Source organism: Amaranthus tricolor, chromosome 2, assembly GCF_026212465.1.
Source record: "Amaranthus tricolor cultivar Red isolate AtriRed21 chromosome 2, ASM2621246v1, whole genome shotgun sequence".
Lineage (NCBI taxonomy): Eukaryota > Viridiplantae > Streptophyta > Magnoliopsida > Caryophyllales > Amaranthaceae > Amaranthus > Amaranthus tricolor.
In genome coordinates, this window is record NC_080048.1 from 7,587,985 (window position 1) to 7,604,222 (window position 16,238).

A 16,238-nucleotide genomic window follows, 5' to 3' on the forward strand; every position below is an offset into this window, starting at 1 on the left:
CTCGCTCATACTCATATTGAGATTGTAAATTGCAAACAAGCCAAGAGCCATAGATGAATGAATTAAACTAGAGTATTCTAAAAAGATGAATGCAATATAAGTTGAAGAACTACAAGCATGAATATATGAAACTAAAATCAATTAATCAAAGATAACTAAGTAACATGAATTGAAAACAATAATAAGCAAAAGATAGAAATTACTCTTTTAGGCTCAATCTAAAGATGAACAAGATGATTGTTGATGATTCAAAGTAATACCTTTCAAAAGCTTCAATAATAATACACCAATGGTTGAAGCATCCAAATTGCAAAATGTTACAATAAAGGATTGAAATTAAGATTGTAATTGGGAATTGAAAGTTCTTAATTGAATTGAAAGAGAAATTATGCTAAACACTAACTCTTAATTGAAATGAAAGCTAAGCTATGAAGAATACATAAAAGTTACTCAAAATGAAGGGTGAAAAATCATATATGTTGAGCTCCATCTTCCTCTTCTCTATTAATAGCCTTCAAAACAAGTGGGGGGTGGTGATTTCATGATTGCTCCACCACCCCTAATTGATAGGGTAGGGTGGCTAGGCAGTCCTGGCAGCAGCAATTAGAAGCAATAAATATGATTGGACCTGGAATGATATTTAAAAAGATCGCAAAAGCTGCTATCGCTCATCTCGCTCGACCCGAGTGAAGCCCGCTCGACCAGTCGAGCCACCATCAAGTACAATATCAGAAACTTCAAAATTTGGATAGAATGTGAAAATTAGCTTCGCTCAACCCGAGCCATCTCGCTCGACCTGGTCGAGCGGAGGTCTTGTATCCCTGAAATGCATCCTGCTAATGATCAGAAGCTACTGGAAGTTTGACTACAGCTCGCTCGACCGGTCGAGCGAGCTTCAGGAATGTGATACTCAGCTTTTGAACTGCTCGAGCTACCTTGGCTCGAGCTAATTCTGGTCGAGTGGGTTTACTTTGGCTTCTTTTAGCTTGTTCTTGTGGCTTGGCTCATGATGTTTCACTTCTTTGAGCCCTCGCGTTTAGGTGAGTAATGTATGCAACAAAAAGGGGCTAGTTTGTGCTCGATTTTGATGATTAGATCCTGAAATGAAATAAAACACCAAAGCAACAAAATAAACCTAAAATCCAATAAAACAATGTAACAACATATATTTTCCTCACGCTAAACAAGCCACTTATAGGAGTAAAAATAAAGATAAAATGTAGCTAACAGGCAGCATCCAGTTTATACCTTATCAAACTGTCATAGCATTTTTCGTTAAGTTCTTGTCAATTTTCGTTCAATTTACCATTTTGACGTTTCTACCCTTATTAAGTGTCGGTTGTTGTCTTTATAATTTACCCTAAACCATTTTTATGCTCTCAAATGTTTAATGCACTATTTTGACGTTTAATACACCGTTTAATTCATCAACGCTCTCAAATGTTTAGGTAAATTATAAAGGCAACAACGAACACTTGTAGAAATGTCAAAATGGTGAATTAAACGGAAATTGACAAGAATTTGACGGAAAATGTTACGGCAGTTAGATAAGGCATAAACTAAATGCTGCCATGTGAGAATATCTTTCAATAATGCTACCACTGATATTTCATGAAAGTTTGATGCTACTATGTGAAATTTTCCATTAAATAAATGGACTAATTATATGGGCCCGTCTCATGGTGTGATGGTTTTATACAAGACGAGCCGGACCGACTTTATTTGATGTCAAAGTTTGACCTTGTTATTTATAAATACTTGAACAACTAAAATTCAGATCCTTAAACCAAAACTTGTTAAATTTAGGTCAAGTGGTAATCTCTATAATATCCCCAATTCAATTTTTTCATATTCCCTGTAAATCTAACCCCGTTTAGTTCAATTTTAGCAATCGCAAGCCATTTTACTTCAATCAAAACTCCCAATTCATTCAATTTTGTACGACTACAAACCATAAAAAATGGGGATTTCTAGGGTTTGCATAGACCCTTCCAAACCTACATGTTCATCTTCATCTTCAGAATTAACTTCTTCCACAGCTAAAATGGAGACTATAAATGGCTCCCACGAGTTTAAGATTACTGGGTATTCTTTATCCAAGGGGATGGGAAGCGGAAAGTATATAGCTTCTGATACGTTCATGGTGGGAGGCTATTCATGGGCAATTTACTTTTATCCTGATGGAAAAAGTCCTGATGATAACGCAACGTATGTATCTTTATTCATCGCTTTGGCGAGTGAAGGTACCGATGTTCGAGCTTTGTTTGAATTGAAGCTTGAAGATCAGAGTGGTAGAGGTAGGCATAAGGTTCATTCCCATTTTGGTCGAACCCTCGAGAGCGGCCCATATACTCTCAAGTATCGCGGTAGTATGTGGTGAGTTGTTTGTCCATTGAATTTATTTAAATCTAATTTGTGGTTCTTTAGTTTTTGTTTGATTGTGTTTGAAATTGTGAAAGGAATAATGAAGGGTTGTTTGATTAAATTGATTTTATGGAATTCGGTAATTAGGTAATTAAGATGGGAGTATTGAAGTACTTTATTTAGTTAGCATATAATTCGATTTAGAATCGAAGTTTTCTTGAATTTTGGGAATGTTATAGAATGTATCTGTTGTGATTCGAGCCAAATTGAATCAGATAATGAAATTTTTTAATAAAATTTCTGTTTCGCCATTAAACATTGAAATTAACCTCGTAATGTAAAGGCGTTTTGTTTTTGATAAGTTTTCTCCAAGAAAATGAACTTCTATTGTTGTAGATTATTTTATAGCTTATTTATAACTAAGACGGGGTGTTTTAGTGCGCAAAACTTTCCCGAGAGGGAAGGAAACGATATCTGTTTGAATGGATTGTAGATTTGTAAGCATTGCTTTTCTTGGAACAAAGAACAGTAAATTTTGGCTTCCGAGTTTCTTTGTAAGGCTGTTATGAGATACATCAACTAATGGATTGAGTGATGACTGTTAGTGGTAGCTACATTAGTTATATGAGCAGTGAATTATTGTCCGCTTTCGAGTTTTTGAAGGCGTTCATTGACTTTATTGCAGTAGAGAATTTTCAAGAAAGATGCTTAGAAATTTTGTTTGCACATTTTTTGTTGCTTAGGTTGCCTAGAAATTGACACTAGATCCCTACACTGCTATCTTTTTTAGGTTGTGCTCAACTTACATAACATTCATTTCTGGCTTCACCGTTTCTTCTAAGAAAATCCTTAAAGATGGTGTTGATCTTTGTTATGATGTGAAGAGGTAATCCTTTGATGGTTTGGCAGAATGTGCTTCTTTAGGGTTAAATCTATTCAACTTTCCTAGTATAACATAAGTGACAGTTTCTAACCATTATGGGTTTGTCAAAGGAACAGAATAATTGTGGGAGCAAGTCATTCATTCCTTTTATGTAAAACTAGAATCTTTGTGAAGATCATTATTCCTACTAATTTGACCACGGCATGTAAGAACCTTGTTTTAAGCTAGGGTAAATATTCCTTTAGTGCAAAACTGGGTAAAGTGAATCATCCACATTGATTTATTTGTTCAATATATTCCTGTGATTCATTGTTCAGGTTAACACAAAGATGTACATGCATACATTGATGGTAGAAGTTCTCGTGGAGAGACAATATGCTACTTTAAGTAGTTTTTTTTAGTAATTCTGTTTTTAGTATGCGTATTCTTACTTTGAGTTAAGTTTGTGCATTCTTAATTAGAGGAGTGTTGGCTCAAGAGTCTAAGCTTTAAGGAAGGTCACATTCATACTTCGTACATCATCACACTCTGAGAGTTTTCCGTTGGTCATATGTGAGAAAATCGGACTTGAACGAAGAAATTATGGTGCAAAAAATAGGTTAATTGCGGTGGAAATTGGATCGCTTTTTAAATAAAAAATTTGTATCTTATCTTTTAGTTAGTTTTATATCTTATCTTTAGAATCCTTAGAAGATAGGTATGTTGTTAGATTAAATTGCTTTCAAGTTGTTTTGTATAAATAGGGACTTGCATGCCACTTACTATATAGAATTTAAATTTTCAGATTATGAAAAAACTCCACTTTCCAAATTTGCATTCTTTTGTGATATATATTCGTGATTGAAGCAAGTTAGAATCACAAACAATCCGTGAGAGTTAAGTGAATGAAATTTGACTTGATCGGGAGGTTAGGGCATTTTGTGAGTAAAGCAAAGTAGAAAATCATGGTTGGATCTTTGAAAAATTGTTCCGACATTGACTGTATCATGCGAATATTCCCATGGAATCACCTATTCTTCTATTCACCTATCTTGGTTTTTTGATCATATTCGGTGCATGAAGTGGTTATGAAGATGTAATATCATTACATTTATCGAGTATGTATGCTGGATAAGTATTTTTTTTTTCTTTTTTGGTGAAGTTAGGTTGAATTCAACTGTTTTGCCTTGCCACTGTTTTTTGATGAGAATTGGGAATCCTAGTAATTATGAGGAAGCAATAGCCCATCTTGCTTGGCCATTTAGACATGAAATTGCTTATTTGACTTGTAATACATGACTGTTGCTAGCTTGCTACCTCAATTTATATAGAAATGTGATTTTTTTTTTTTTTTTTTTTCTCTTTTTGTTATTCCAAATGTCTCTTGATTCGGCTTCTTTTGTTATGATTTCTTTTAGAATATGTTGTAAGGTTCAAATTTTTGCTTTCAGAAATTTGAGAAAACTTGATATAGTGAAATTATTAAACATGCTTCTTAACACATCGTAAAAAAAAAATGCTAATGTGGTCATGATTTTGGTGATAATGATGCACCAACAAAAGAGATGCAATTGTTGCACTATTGAATATTGGCTTAAACTGTGAGATATCGTTTGAGCGTCCTAAAACATGTTTGCACCATACAAGTCACATGCAAGTAGTATTGTAACTTGATCGGGTGGATTTGAAAACCTTTACGACTCGGACAATACAATATAATGGGACCATACTTGCGCACTATTTTCTTACGGAGTCAATGTGATAATGGTCATTTAGTAATCAATGTTAAAGAAATGCTTAACATGTCAAATATATCTAGTATTATGAAACGGATAATTAATTTGATGGGATGAAACAGGCTGATGGGCAGTGGCATGCCAAAAAAATTCTAATTAGTTCTGAATCTACCAAATCAAGAATTGTAGTCTAAAGTTTCAATTTTCAAATTTCAAATGACAAAAAACAATTTGAGTGTCTATATGAACAATTACAAATAACAAGCGGATGATTTGTGTTACTGTGAGACGTGATTTTTCCAAAAATATTTCAATCTCTACATGTTTCTACAGTTCCAATCTTAGTTTTAAAAAGTGTTATCCATACTGAGGCGTAAAAGTTCCACAATGCCTAGGCGCTAAGTGCAGGGCGAAGGCGCGAGCTTTTTGTAGGCGAAGCGCACTCTTGTTAAAAGCTTATAAATCATTTTTATAACATATATAATACTTCAAACAATACAACATTCATCATTCATATTATAATAGCAACAAACTTGAAAACATTCATTATCATTGCGGGAAACACTTCTTTAGCACATAACGTATAATGAGGATATAAAGAATACCCCAAGTTATTTTCTTTTTCTACACCTGCTTTACGACTCTTTATGGAAGCAACTATTTCTCAAAACTTCATATTCAAGTAAATTTTGTCTTTGAGCTTTTTTCCTTTTTCAAACAAACAAGCTTGACTTAATAATTACTCAACACGATAAGGAGGCGCATCGGAAGCACACGGTGCAAAATGCATTGAGCCGCACCTAGGCGCACACCTCTTATAGTCGACTTTGCCTCACCTAGCTGAGGTGTTTTCGAGCTTGAGCTTGAGGCGCACAAGGCCAATGTGAGATGTGCTTCTTTAAAACTAAGGTTCCTATAAATACATATTAACAATCACAATTCATAAATACCAAATGTATAGTTAATAAATTCAACAATATTGCAATCCTAACTAGGGGTGTCAAACAGGTCGGGTTGGGTCGTTTTCAGGTTCGGGTCATATATAAATGGGTCAATAGACCCTTGACCTGAACTTGACCCATTTAATTAAATGGGTCAAAAATTGAAACCCCGACCTGATCTGTTGCAGGTCGGGTCAACCTGATAATGACCCATTTAACCTGCTTTTTTTTTTCAGGTCATTCAACCCATATATTTCAGGTCATTTGACCCATTTGACCCATATATTATATTCACATTTCATAATAAAATTAAACATGCTTCAAAATTCTTAGAAGTCTTCAAAAGTCAACAAACATCAAACAAGCAAAATAGCACAACAAAGTATCATAATTAGTTTCTAGTTTCTACAAATCATCATAATCTAAAATATGGTGGCTGAGGAAGATGCTTTTGAGCTGAATTCATGTTGATCGAAACTTTGACATGGACTTGGACTTGGACTTGGACTTGGACTAGGGTAACATATGTCTTCTTCTTCTTCAACTTTAATCTTCATTACCAACCCACAAAGCTCATCCAATTGTGATTCCATTTTTGCTTCATTAACAAACAAAAATATAAGTTATCAAACAAACCAAAACCAATATTAACTTAAGACATATTATGATATAGAAAATTACCTCCTTCAAATGTCCAATCCTTTAGACAAACAATAGCTTGGACAATATTTGGCTTCAAAGCATTTCGATAGCAATCAAGTACCCGACCACCAATGCTAAAGGCAGATTCGGAAGCCACGGTAGATATAGGAATGGCACGAATATCTCTAGCCATTAAAGAAAGTACCGGATAACGAGATAAATTTGCCTTCCGATGCGCAAGAATATCAAGATTAACTGAACGAGGCACTAGTTGCTCTTCAAAATACATCTCCAAATCAGATTTCATACTCACAGTACTATGCTCATTAGAGAAACTATCAAAGTCCTATAAAACAAGCATTTACATTAAAATCTCTAAAAGGTAAAGAAACAAACAAAAACTTATATAATTATGAAAAAAAAATCAGAAACTTACGGTCATAAACTCATCGGTAGCATCTTCAATATTTCCAACATGTAAACTTCCATATTTTTGTCTTGGAGAAGTTGCAGATAGTTTAAGAGCATATATGTTATAAATTTCTTGTGTTTTCTCCCTCACCTTAGCCAATTCTTCCTCATAATCAACACCATCTCCATAAACTTTTTTGATGCTCCATTGAACAAATTGAAGCTTAAACCTAGGATCTAACACAATAGCGACTGCCATAATAATGCTAAAATCACTCCTATATTTCCCAAATTTTTCATACATCTTACAAGCCATTTTCTTCATAAGACCATCCTTACTCTCCTTCTCACTTTTTAAAAGCAATCTTACCCTCAACACATTAGGAAAGTATAAGTTAGCAGTAGGATATTTAGTCCCAGAAAAAGCAAGAGTAGCTTCATAAAAAACTTTTAAAAACTTGAAAATTTTCTCAATTTTAGCCCATTCTTCCGCAGTAGGACAATGAATATAGTTTGCATCAACTTTCTGAAAATGAATTAAAGCTTTCTTGTAATACAATGCACTTTCAAGCATTAAATATGTGGAATTTCATCGTGTTATGACATCTTGTTTTAAACCCTTAGAGCTTTGAAGGCCTACATGCTCAATACAACTTAAGAAACGTTGTTTTCTAGCTTGTGATCCCTTACAATATTTCACACTTTCTCTCACCTTAATCACAGCATCATCTATTTCTTTCAATTCATCTTGAACTACTAAGTTCATGATATGTGCACAACACCTCACATGAAAAAATTCTCCTGCACATAACAATTCAAGCTCACCTTTAAGACAATCCGCAAACACATCATTTGAAGCCGCATTATCAAGAGTAATGCTAAAAATCTTTTGCAAAATACCCCAATCTTTCAACAAGGAACACACATGATCACTTAAATGAACTCCCGTATGAGGGGGAGGCATAAAACAAAAATTCAACAACTTCTTTTTCAAGACCCAATTATCATCAACATAATGTGCAGTTAAAGTGATATATCCATCTGAGGTTATTGAACTCCAACAATCAGAGGTAAGGCAAATTCTACTACTAATTGAACCTAACAAAAACTTCAAATTCTCCTTCTCCCTTTCATACATCTTAACAACATCAGACTTAGATGTATTACGTGAAATTGTTTTAGTCGTAGGATTCAAATAACTAAATAATCTCCTAATCTCTTCATATTCAACAAATTGGAAAGGGAGATCATGTCTTACTATTGCAAGAGCTAATAGTTCACGAAAAATAGCAACATCAAATACAGGCAATTTATTTGCTAAACCAGCAGTGGAATTCTCCAATATCATTTGACCAACATCACGAAATGTCCTCATTTTACAATTTTTTACATGACGAATTGAATTTCCTGTCCCCATTTTACCATCTGCCCTAAACATTTTTTCACATTTTTTACATTTACATAACAAATTTCCATCTTCATCAGTTTCATCCACAAATTCAAAGTTCACCCAAACACCAGATGTAAGTTTACGTTGTCGTTTAAAATTCTTGCCAGATATATGAATTGTTTTATTACCTATGTTTTTAGGATCCTTCTTACTCATTGTATCACTACTCTTAATCTCCACCAGATCTTCTTCTGAGTCAACATGAACATGTTCAGATTCAATGGTATTGGTATCCATTACCTAAGAAGAAATACACAAAATAGTTTAAACTAATTTATAAAAACTAATTGAAGAAATACACAAAATCACAATGGAGTTGAAAATATGACAAAAACACTGTAAAATAACATACTTGCATCCATTAATGGAGTTGAAAATCGAATACAGTACAAGCTTCATAAAGAAAGATTACAGATCTCAATCCAAACACCATTTTAGTGAAGCATTTTTATTAAGTTTTTTGAACAGGAAAACTAAGAATAATTGAAGATTGAATTGAACAGGAAAATAAGAGAAATCATATGAGAATAAAGAACATGAAAATAAGAATAAGAAAACAATCAAAGAACATATGAATCACAAAAAAAAAAAGACAAAGAGAAGCTGATTGAATACCCGGCAAAGTGCTGAAAGATCAGGTAGATTGAATTGAAGATCAGGTAGATTGAACTGAAAAATCAAAAAAATCGAACACAATCCAATCAGAAAAAATCGATCAAAAAACAAATCAGAAAAATGGGAAAACAAAGAAATAATTCTTACCTTGGTGCCGCAGAGAAGAGGAAGGAGAAGGCGCACAGTCACACTGAGAAGAAGCTGCCGCAGAGAAGAGGAAGGAGAAGGGCGAAGGCGCACAGAGACTGGAGTGGAGAGGAATTGAGGAAGGCGCCGTTTCAAACTTTCAATGGGTTTATGATTATTTTAGGTTTTTAGGGTTTATGATATACCACTTGGGCCTTGGCACTTATCCAGTTTCAAACTTTTTAAAAAATTTTCAATGGGTTAATAAATGGGTTAAATATGGGTCGACCTGACCTGATTGACCCATTTACTAAATGGGTTAAACAGGTGTTTTTCGGGTTCAAATATTCAACCTGAACCTAACCCATTAAATAAACAGATCAGGTCGGGTTGACCCATTTAATTAATTGGGTCAAAAATCTAAACCCAAACCCGCTAATTTCGGGTCGGTTTCAGATCAGGTTAGCAGGTCGGGTCAGCTTTTGCCAGCCCTAATTCTAACTTTTAGATTTTTTATTATCCTACACAACATACAGTGATAAATCCAACTATATAGCAAACCGCATCAATTCAATTGAATTTACATGCAATAATCTTGGTAATTAAATAATTAAAAGTTTGAAATCTTAGAAGAAAAAGTTTATTTACCTCACAAAATGCCAAATTCTAGCCAGCAATGGATGACTATGTGAAAAAAAAAATTGGAAATGGATGAGAAAGGGTTTGAACTTTTGATTTACTCCTTTGATATTAAATGACATGTGCTTTACCACTGTGTTGAAAAGTGAATACCTGTTAGAAATTGTTGCTCAATTTATGTACGTGTTTTTTTTTTTAAACTTTAGGTTCACCATAAACTAAAATTGTCCATGTTCATGGTCATGGAGTCATGGGAAATATATGTGAAAATTGCACTTTTGGAAACTTTCAAATTGAATTTTAAAAGTAAATAGAAAACTTTATTGGAAAGGAAAATAAATTAATAAATAGAAATTAATCTTATGTGTGTAATGTTGAAATTCAATAACTTATTATTTATTCAAATATGAGTGGATGTGGGGTGTTATTTGAAATGGTAAGGTTATTAATAACGGGTGGACTCACATAAATGCAAAAGTGGATTCAGATCAAGAGACTGCTTAGCCCTAATTGAATATCCTGCAAGCTGTCAAGGGGGTTGGAAATGGAGTTTACGGAAAGTTTTCCTTTATAGATTGTGCGTCAATAGTTTCTGTTATGACTTGCTTTCTGATTTTGAAGAATGGTGACTTTCTGACAGAAATTTAGTTTGTTTGATGAATGGAGCTATATGCTGATAATCTAGTTACCTTATTGCTGGCAACAGACTTGCTTTTTATTTATTTATTTGTGTTTGTTGTCATTCACCTTTGGTCCTACTTAATTTTCTGTACTCCACATCTTTCTTGATTATATAGATTTTCTGGGGTGGAAGGCTGGATATGATTACTTACGTGTTGTAAAATTAATGACCTAATTCAGGGGCTACAAGCGTTTTTATAGGAGGACGTCTCTGGAGCAATCAGACTATCTTAAAGATGATTGCCTTCTGGTTCAATGTATTGTTGGAGTTGTGAAGACGCATACAGAAGGACCCAAACTTTATAGAATACCACTGCCACCTTCTGATATAGGACAGCAGTATGGACAGCTTCTAGAATCAAAAAAGGGAACTGATGTAAATTTTGAAGTTGATGGTGAAATCTTTGCTGCTCACAAATTGGTTTTAGCAGCACGCTCACCTGTGTTTAGGGCTCAGCTTTTCGGTCCTATGAAGGAAAAAAGCACGCAGTGTATAAAGGTTGAAGATATTGAAGCTCCAGTTTTCAAGGTTTGACGTATTTCTCACAATCCTTTTATATGAGCTATTATTGTGTGTGTTTGTTGTTGTGATGGGGTTTAAAAACTATTTTTTGCTTGTTTCTTGATGTTTTACCCTTAATGGTATAATTCTGTACGAAGTTTGACCATAGTAGGAGTTGGTGATAGATGATACATTATAGGTTATTTATCAATGTCCTTTGCTAATGCTTCATTGTGTGTAATATATCTAATATAGGGAGAAGAGAGGATACATAAAGAGTAAATTTAGGTATTGTGGAACATAAACATTTTCTCACTGTGATTGTCCCATTTTTCTTTTTGGGCAGTTCTTTTTGCCTTTTTGGTGATACATCCTCACTTCCTCTCGTTTTTTCTCCACCTTTTTCTTTATCCCTCCACTCAATACTAGCAGAAAAAATATTATCAAATGAGGCAATCTCAGAAGGGCTGTGGAATAATTCTTGTCAACTTGGCAAACGTTTTATTTCTTTGTTTTAAGTTTTTTGTTGGCTAAATTTTTTGTTTAACTTCTTCAATAATCTTTATTTGGGGAACTTATTCGAATTAACTCTATAATGTGTTGTAATTAACAAATTTGCTCTTCAAGTTGCTATTTGCGGTCTTATACAACTCATGGTGAGCTTTAAAGTCACAGCTCTAGGTTGAAACTCAGGCACTGATTTAATTACCAAGCGAAGAGCCTAAGTAGGAATTTATGGGTAAAAGTTTAATTTGTGGTTTTTTTTTTCCTAAAACAAATAAAAACCAAACAAAGTTTAATTTGTTTTAGAAAATATAGTATAATCCAAGCCACACCTAGACAAAATCCAGTCCAAACCGTAAACTAAATTAGAAACAAAATTTAAATTTAAAAATCATGTTATTGTAAAAAATTGAAAATCAGATTTATCAAACACTAGAAAAACCAAAAAACTATTTTGAGCTTGTTTCATCAGGCAAGATGCATAAGAAGCAATTTGGTTTGGGTTTGAGTTTTAAGTTGATTTTTAATTTTTCCATCTAGAATTAAACCATATTTCTAATTCAATTTGCACTGATTTAATCTGCGGTTTTTATCTGAATAACTTTTACCTTTAGGTAAGATTAAGCATTATACATTCTGAATTTGAGGATTAGTCTTCTAATTGTGAGAATCTATTGCTTTTCCTATTTAGGACTTAGGGTTAGGGTTCCTTTAATGCTTTATCAAGTTGTGATAGTTATATGGATTATAGGCTCAAATTTGTAAACTGTTGAAGATTTTTCATAGAATACCAAAAGACAGTTTGGATTATGTTTTGGAAATTGTGTAAGTGTTTAATAGTGCAAAATCTCAATGCAATGTCTTCTGCTGGCGATGTTGATGGTTTGTGGTTGTCTAGGGCGGGCCTCTAGGCCCTTGGCCTGATATGTTGATCCTAGTAAGCTAAAAAAAATTTGCAATATGTTTGTGATATTTTGCACTGTAGATGAGAGCTTGTGTCTAAAGGGAGAGAAGTGGCTGGAACAATGTCACATGATTCACCCACTTGACCCACAAATCCTGATCGGATGTGATCGAACCCAACTGGAGTTTGTTTTTGGATCAATTTTCCATAGTTTGCGATTCAAATCAGAAAAAACATCAATCTAAAAGCGAAAAGGATTGATACAAAGCTATGTTACTCGGATCGCGGGCCAGAGAGCGGTTTATCGATTGTGAACGATTGACCCAAAATGCAGTACATATTATACAAGATCCCCATGGGTCGTGTACCAAATCACCAACTGCTTCGACCTAGAATTTTTCTAGGCGAGTTTTTTATTACAAAGAATAAAGATAGTTTTTTCATTCTTGAAGTTACTATTGCCTAGATTTGCTATTGAAGTTCCCTTCATGTATTTTTCTTTGAAAGCAAGAGTTTTTATTCAGCGTTTGAAACGAAGAGCATAAGTTTTTAGTTTTAGAAATGATAAGAAGAAAGGTTATTGGCTTTAAGATGAAAAACAGTAAAAAGTTGTACCTTTTTCTTTTTACATTTTTTTTTTACTTTCTTCATCCTAGTATATAGTACTTAGGACTAGGAGTACTAGATAACTGTTTTCTTTTCCCTATTTATGGTCCTAAGGAGCAATAAATGATTCTTTTTTACTATTTCTATTTATTGGGACTTTGATACTTAAGGAATGAGTATCTAATATTTTATTTATCTAGGTTTTTTTTACTAACAAGTTTGAGATGTGCAATAAAATATTATGAAAAAAGACTAGCGAACCTAACGAACAAACTGTAAACCTAGAATTCTAACCAAAAAATTAACCTAGCGAACGACAAACTTGCCATTTAGCAATTTGCGAATCCAAAACCATATGACGAATCAAGACGAACCGTGAATCGTGCGACATTGGGCATGATGGTGGAGAGAATAAAATGACTACCACAGTTGAATTAGACGAGTAGGATAGTAAAATAATTTTTCTAAAAAACTTTTGAGACAAAAAGATTTTCTTTTGGTCACTATAAATATCATTTATTCATAGATTTGTGTGTCGGTGACCAATTACCTACATCATGCTTGTACTTTTCAAAGCTTCACTAGATGCTTGGAAGTCCATGATTGAGTAGGGTTTGTTTGACAATTAGCTTTTTGCCAGATTGAATAGAGCCTTGTTGGTTAGCAAAGAGATATTGTAATTGCTTTACTAGCGATGGACATCATATGAGCCGCACAATGAAGCTATTAGTGAGAGTGATACAGTGCCGTCTAAGATGCATTAGCATTTTAATAAATCAATTTGCTATATGTGAAGGGAAATGTAACGAAAGCTGCTGATTTGATGTGGCATCAAATGAAGTGCTACATGATAAAGGAAGGGGAGTTGTACTTCATTAATTTCAATATAGGGACACATATGGCAAATCAACAAGGGAAGTATTTTGGTGAATTATAATAAAGAAATGTATGTTACATAATATCACTGTAGTCTAGGATATGTATGACGAAGTACAAAACGTTTGGACAAATGGAGAAGCAATTGAAAATTTGTCAATCACGATTAATCTACATTGAGGTTAAGATTCTGCGTCGGGACCTGCTAATTCTGTTTGCAATTACCATAGATGAGATAAGAAGACCTATTTAGGGTGAAGCTAAAGATGTACAAGCAGACGTTAAATCAAAAGGGTTTAGTTAAGCCAGAGTAAAATGTTGTAAAGTTATATATAAAGGAGCTTTTTTAAGCAAGTGTTTATAGTATTTTTGATATATTTTTTGCAATAATGGATATATTAATTAAGAGATGGCTCAATGGGAGAGTGACAACCAGAATATCATGTAGTGATTGAGGTCTACCACTAAGGTTAGAGGAAAATTCAACCGGTCTTTTGAGGAACACAAGTACACAACTATGAGTCAGGATGTTAAGTTTTCATAAGTGGTTATCGTAAGAAGATCGGGGTAATTTGAGATTTGTGTGCCAAGAGGGATGAATGGACATATTCTAAAGGATAGAATTTGAAATGAAAACATAAGTGATTTTGAAGTCACAGATTTTAGGCAATATGAGAGAAAACCATTTGCGTTGGATTGATCATGTGTAAAGAAGGTCAAAATATTCACTGGATTGAAAAGTGGGAGGAAATAGAGTTGAACTTTGAAGATTCTGAATAGGAAGAGATAAGCCAAAAATGATTTTGTTCGTGTTTTAGTATAAGATATGTCGAATAAAGTAGGATTATGCTTTTGTACACATTATCTTTCACTAATTTGTTTGGATTCATTTAGCCGAGCCTATATGTTGGGATAAAGGTTTTGGCATTGTTTTTGTACAACCTTTTATGCTAATTTCCTTGTTTGGCTGCGCTAAACTTAATTGATTTTGATTTTTGATATTATTTTTACTATCTTTGCTTGATTATATGTTTAAATTATATATCCTGAAAAAATATATGTTTAATACATTGATACTTTATTTGAGACTTATTGGTCTCCTTTGATATGGAATAGAAAATTTCCATCCAAATGTGGAATCTGCTGACTTGCAGTTGAAAAGGTGCTTGTCCTTATTCTATGTGGCTTCATCATCTTGTTCCGCTGCGGTACCTTGGCTTGATTATCCTACCAGGTTAATATTGTCAAGGGCTCTGATAAACATTAAGTTGGTAATTTGTTGAACTTAATCATTTGTTTACACGATAACTCACAGGCGTTGGTTCACTTCATATATTGGGATAAACTGCCTGACATGCAAGAGCTAGCAGGTCTGAATTCTAAAGGAGCTTCTACGATAATGGCTCAGCATTTGCTAGCTGCAGCTGATAGATACGGACTTGAACGCCTCAAACTTCTTTGTGTGGCTACACTCGCTGAAGATATTTCCGTAAATAACGTTGCAACGACATTGGCATTAGCGGAGCAACATCATTGTTCCCACTTGAAATCAGTTTGCCTGAAATTTGTTGCATCACGCGAAAATCTGAGAGGTAATTCAAAACTAATTCGTAACTTAACAAAGTTGCTTGGCACATTTTTGAAGAGAAGTTGCAAAGATTTAATTGGTATTTTTTGGTTTCAGCTGTTATGCAGACTGAAGAATTTGAGTACCTGAAGTTGAGTTGCCCATCTGTAATTAGTGAACTACTGGAGTTCGTCGCACGGTTCAGTGAGCATTCTATTCCTGTTCTGGGATATGGAAATGATCCAATGCTAGATGGTGGAGACGTGAACGGAAGACGCGTCAAGCCCAGACTATTCTGATATATTGTTTTTTTAAAACTTTCGCTGGAAGGAGAGGCGAGGGGAGATGGTTGTGCTGGTTCCATTGTATTGTTGTACCATATGTCGCTGACTAGCGTGTACTGTTCTGGTAATTGTATGTAGTGTTATTACTATAAAAGTAAGAGGCTTTGGGGTGACAAGGAGGAACACATCTGCATCCATTGTGTGATTTTCGTAATGAAATTCTTTAATATTTTTCGGGAGTATAATGAAATTATGAGCCTAAAGACATTTTAAATTGATGAGTATCTCGGTAATGTGCACAAGATGTATAATCTGGGCCGGTGATAATCAAACCTATCAAGTGGTTTGAAATGTTACTCAAGAGTAATTAGTATCATTGCAATGCAAGGGTTAATCAGAGACAATCTTTTGTAATCACTAACGAGGGAAAGATTATATACCCTATTTATTTTTGACACGGAAACTAAACAATTGAGTATTATGAGTTAAGTAGTTAAGCATTTAGAAATAAAAGAATAGAGTTGAAAG

At 34.0% G+C, this 16,238-nt stretch overlaps 1 protein-coding gene across 1 annotated transcript; it reads left to right on the top strand.

The window, feature by feature from the left end:
• Positions 1-1,781: 1,781 nt before the first annotated feature.
• Positions 1,782-15,988, top strand: LOC130804116 (BTB/POZ and MATH domain-containing protein 1-like). Its single transcript, XM_057668450.1, has 4 exons — positions 1,782-2,376; positions 10,648-10,996; positions 15,175-15,451; positions 15,544-15,988. Exons 1-4 carry the CDS (start codon positions 1,961-1,963, stop codon positions 15,723-15,725), a joined length of 1,224 nt encoding a protein of 407 aa, XP_057524433.1. The 5' UTR covers positions 1,782-1,960; the 3' UTR covers positions 15,726-15,988.
• The last annotated feature ends 250 nt before the right edge of the window (positions 15,989-16,238 follow it).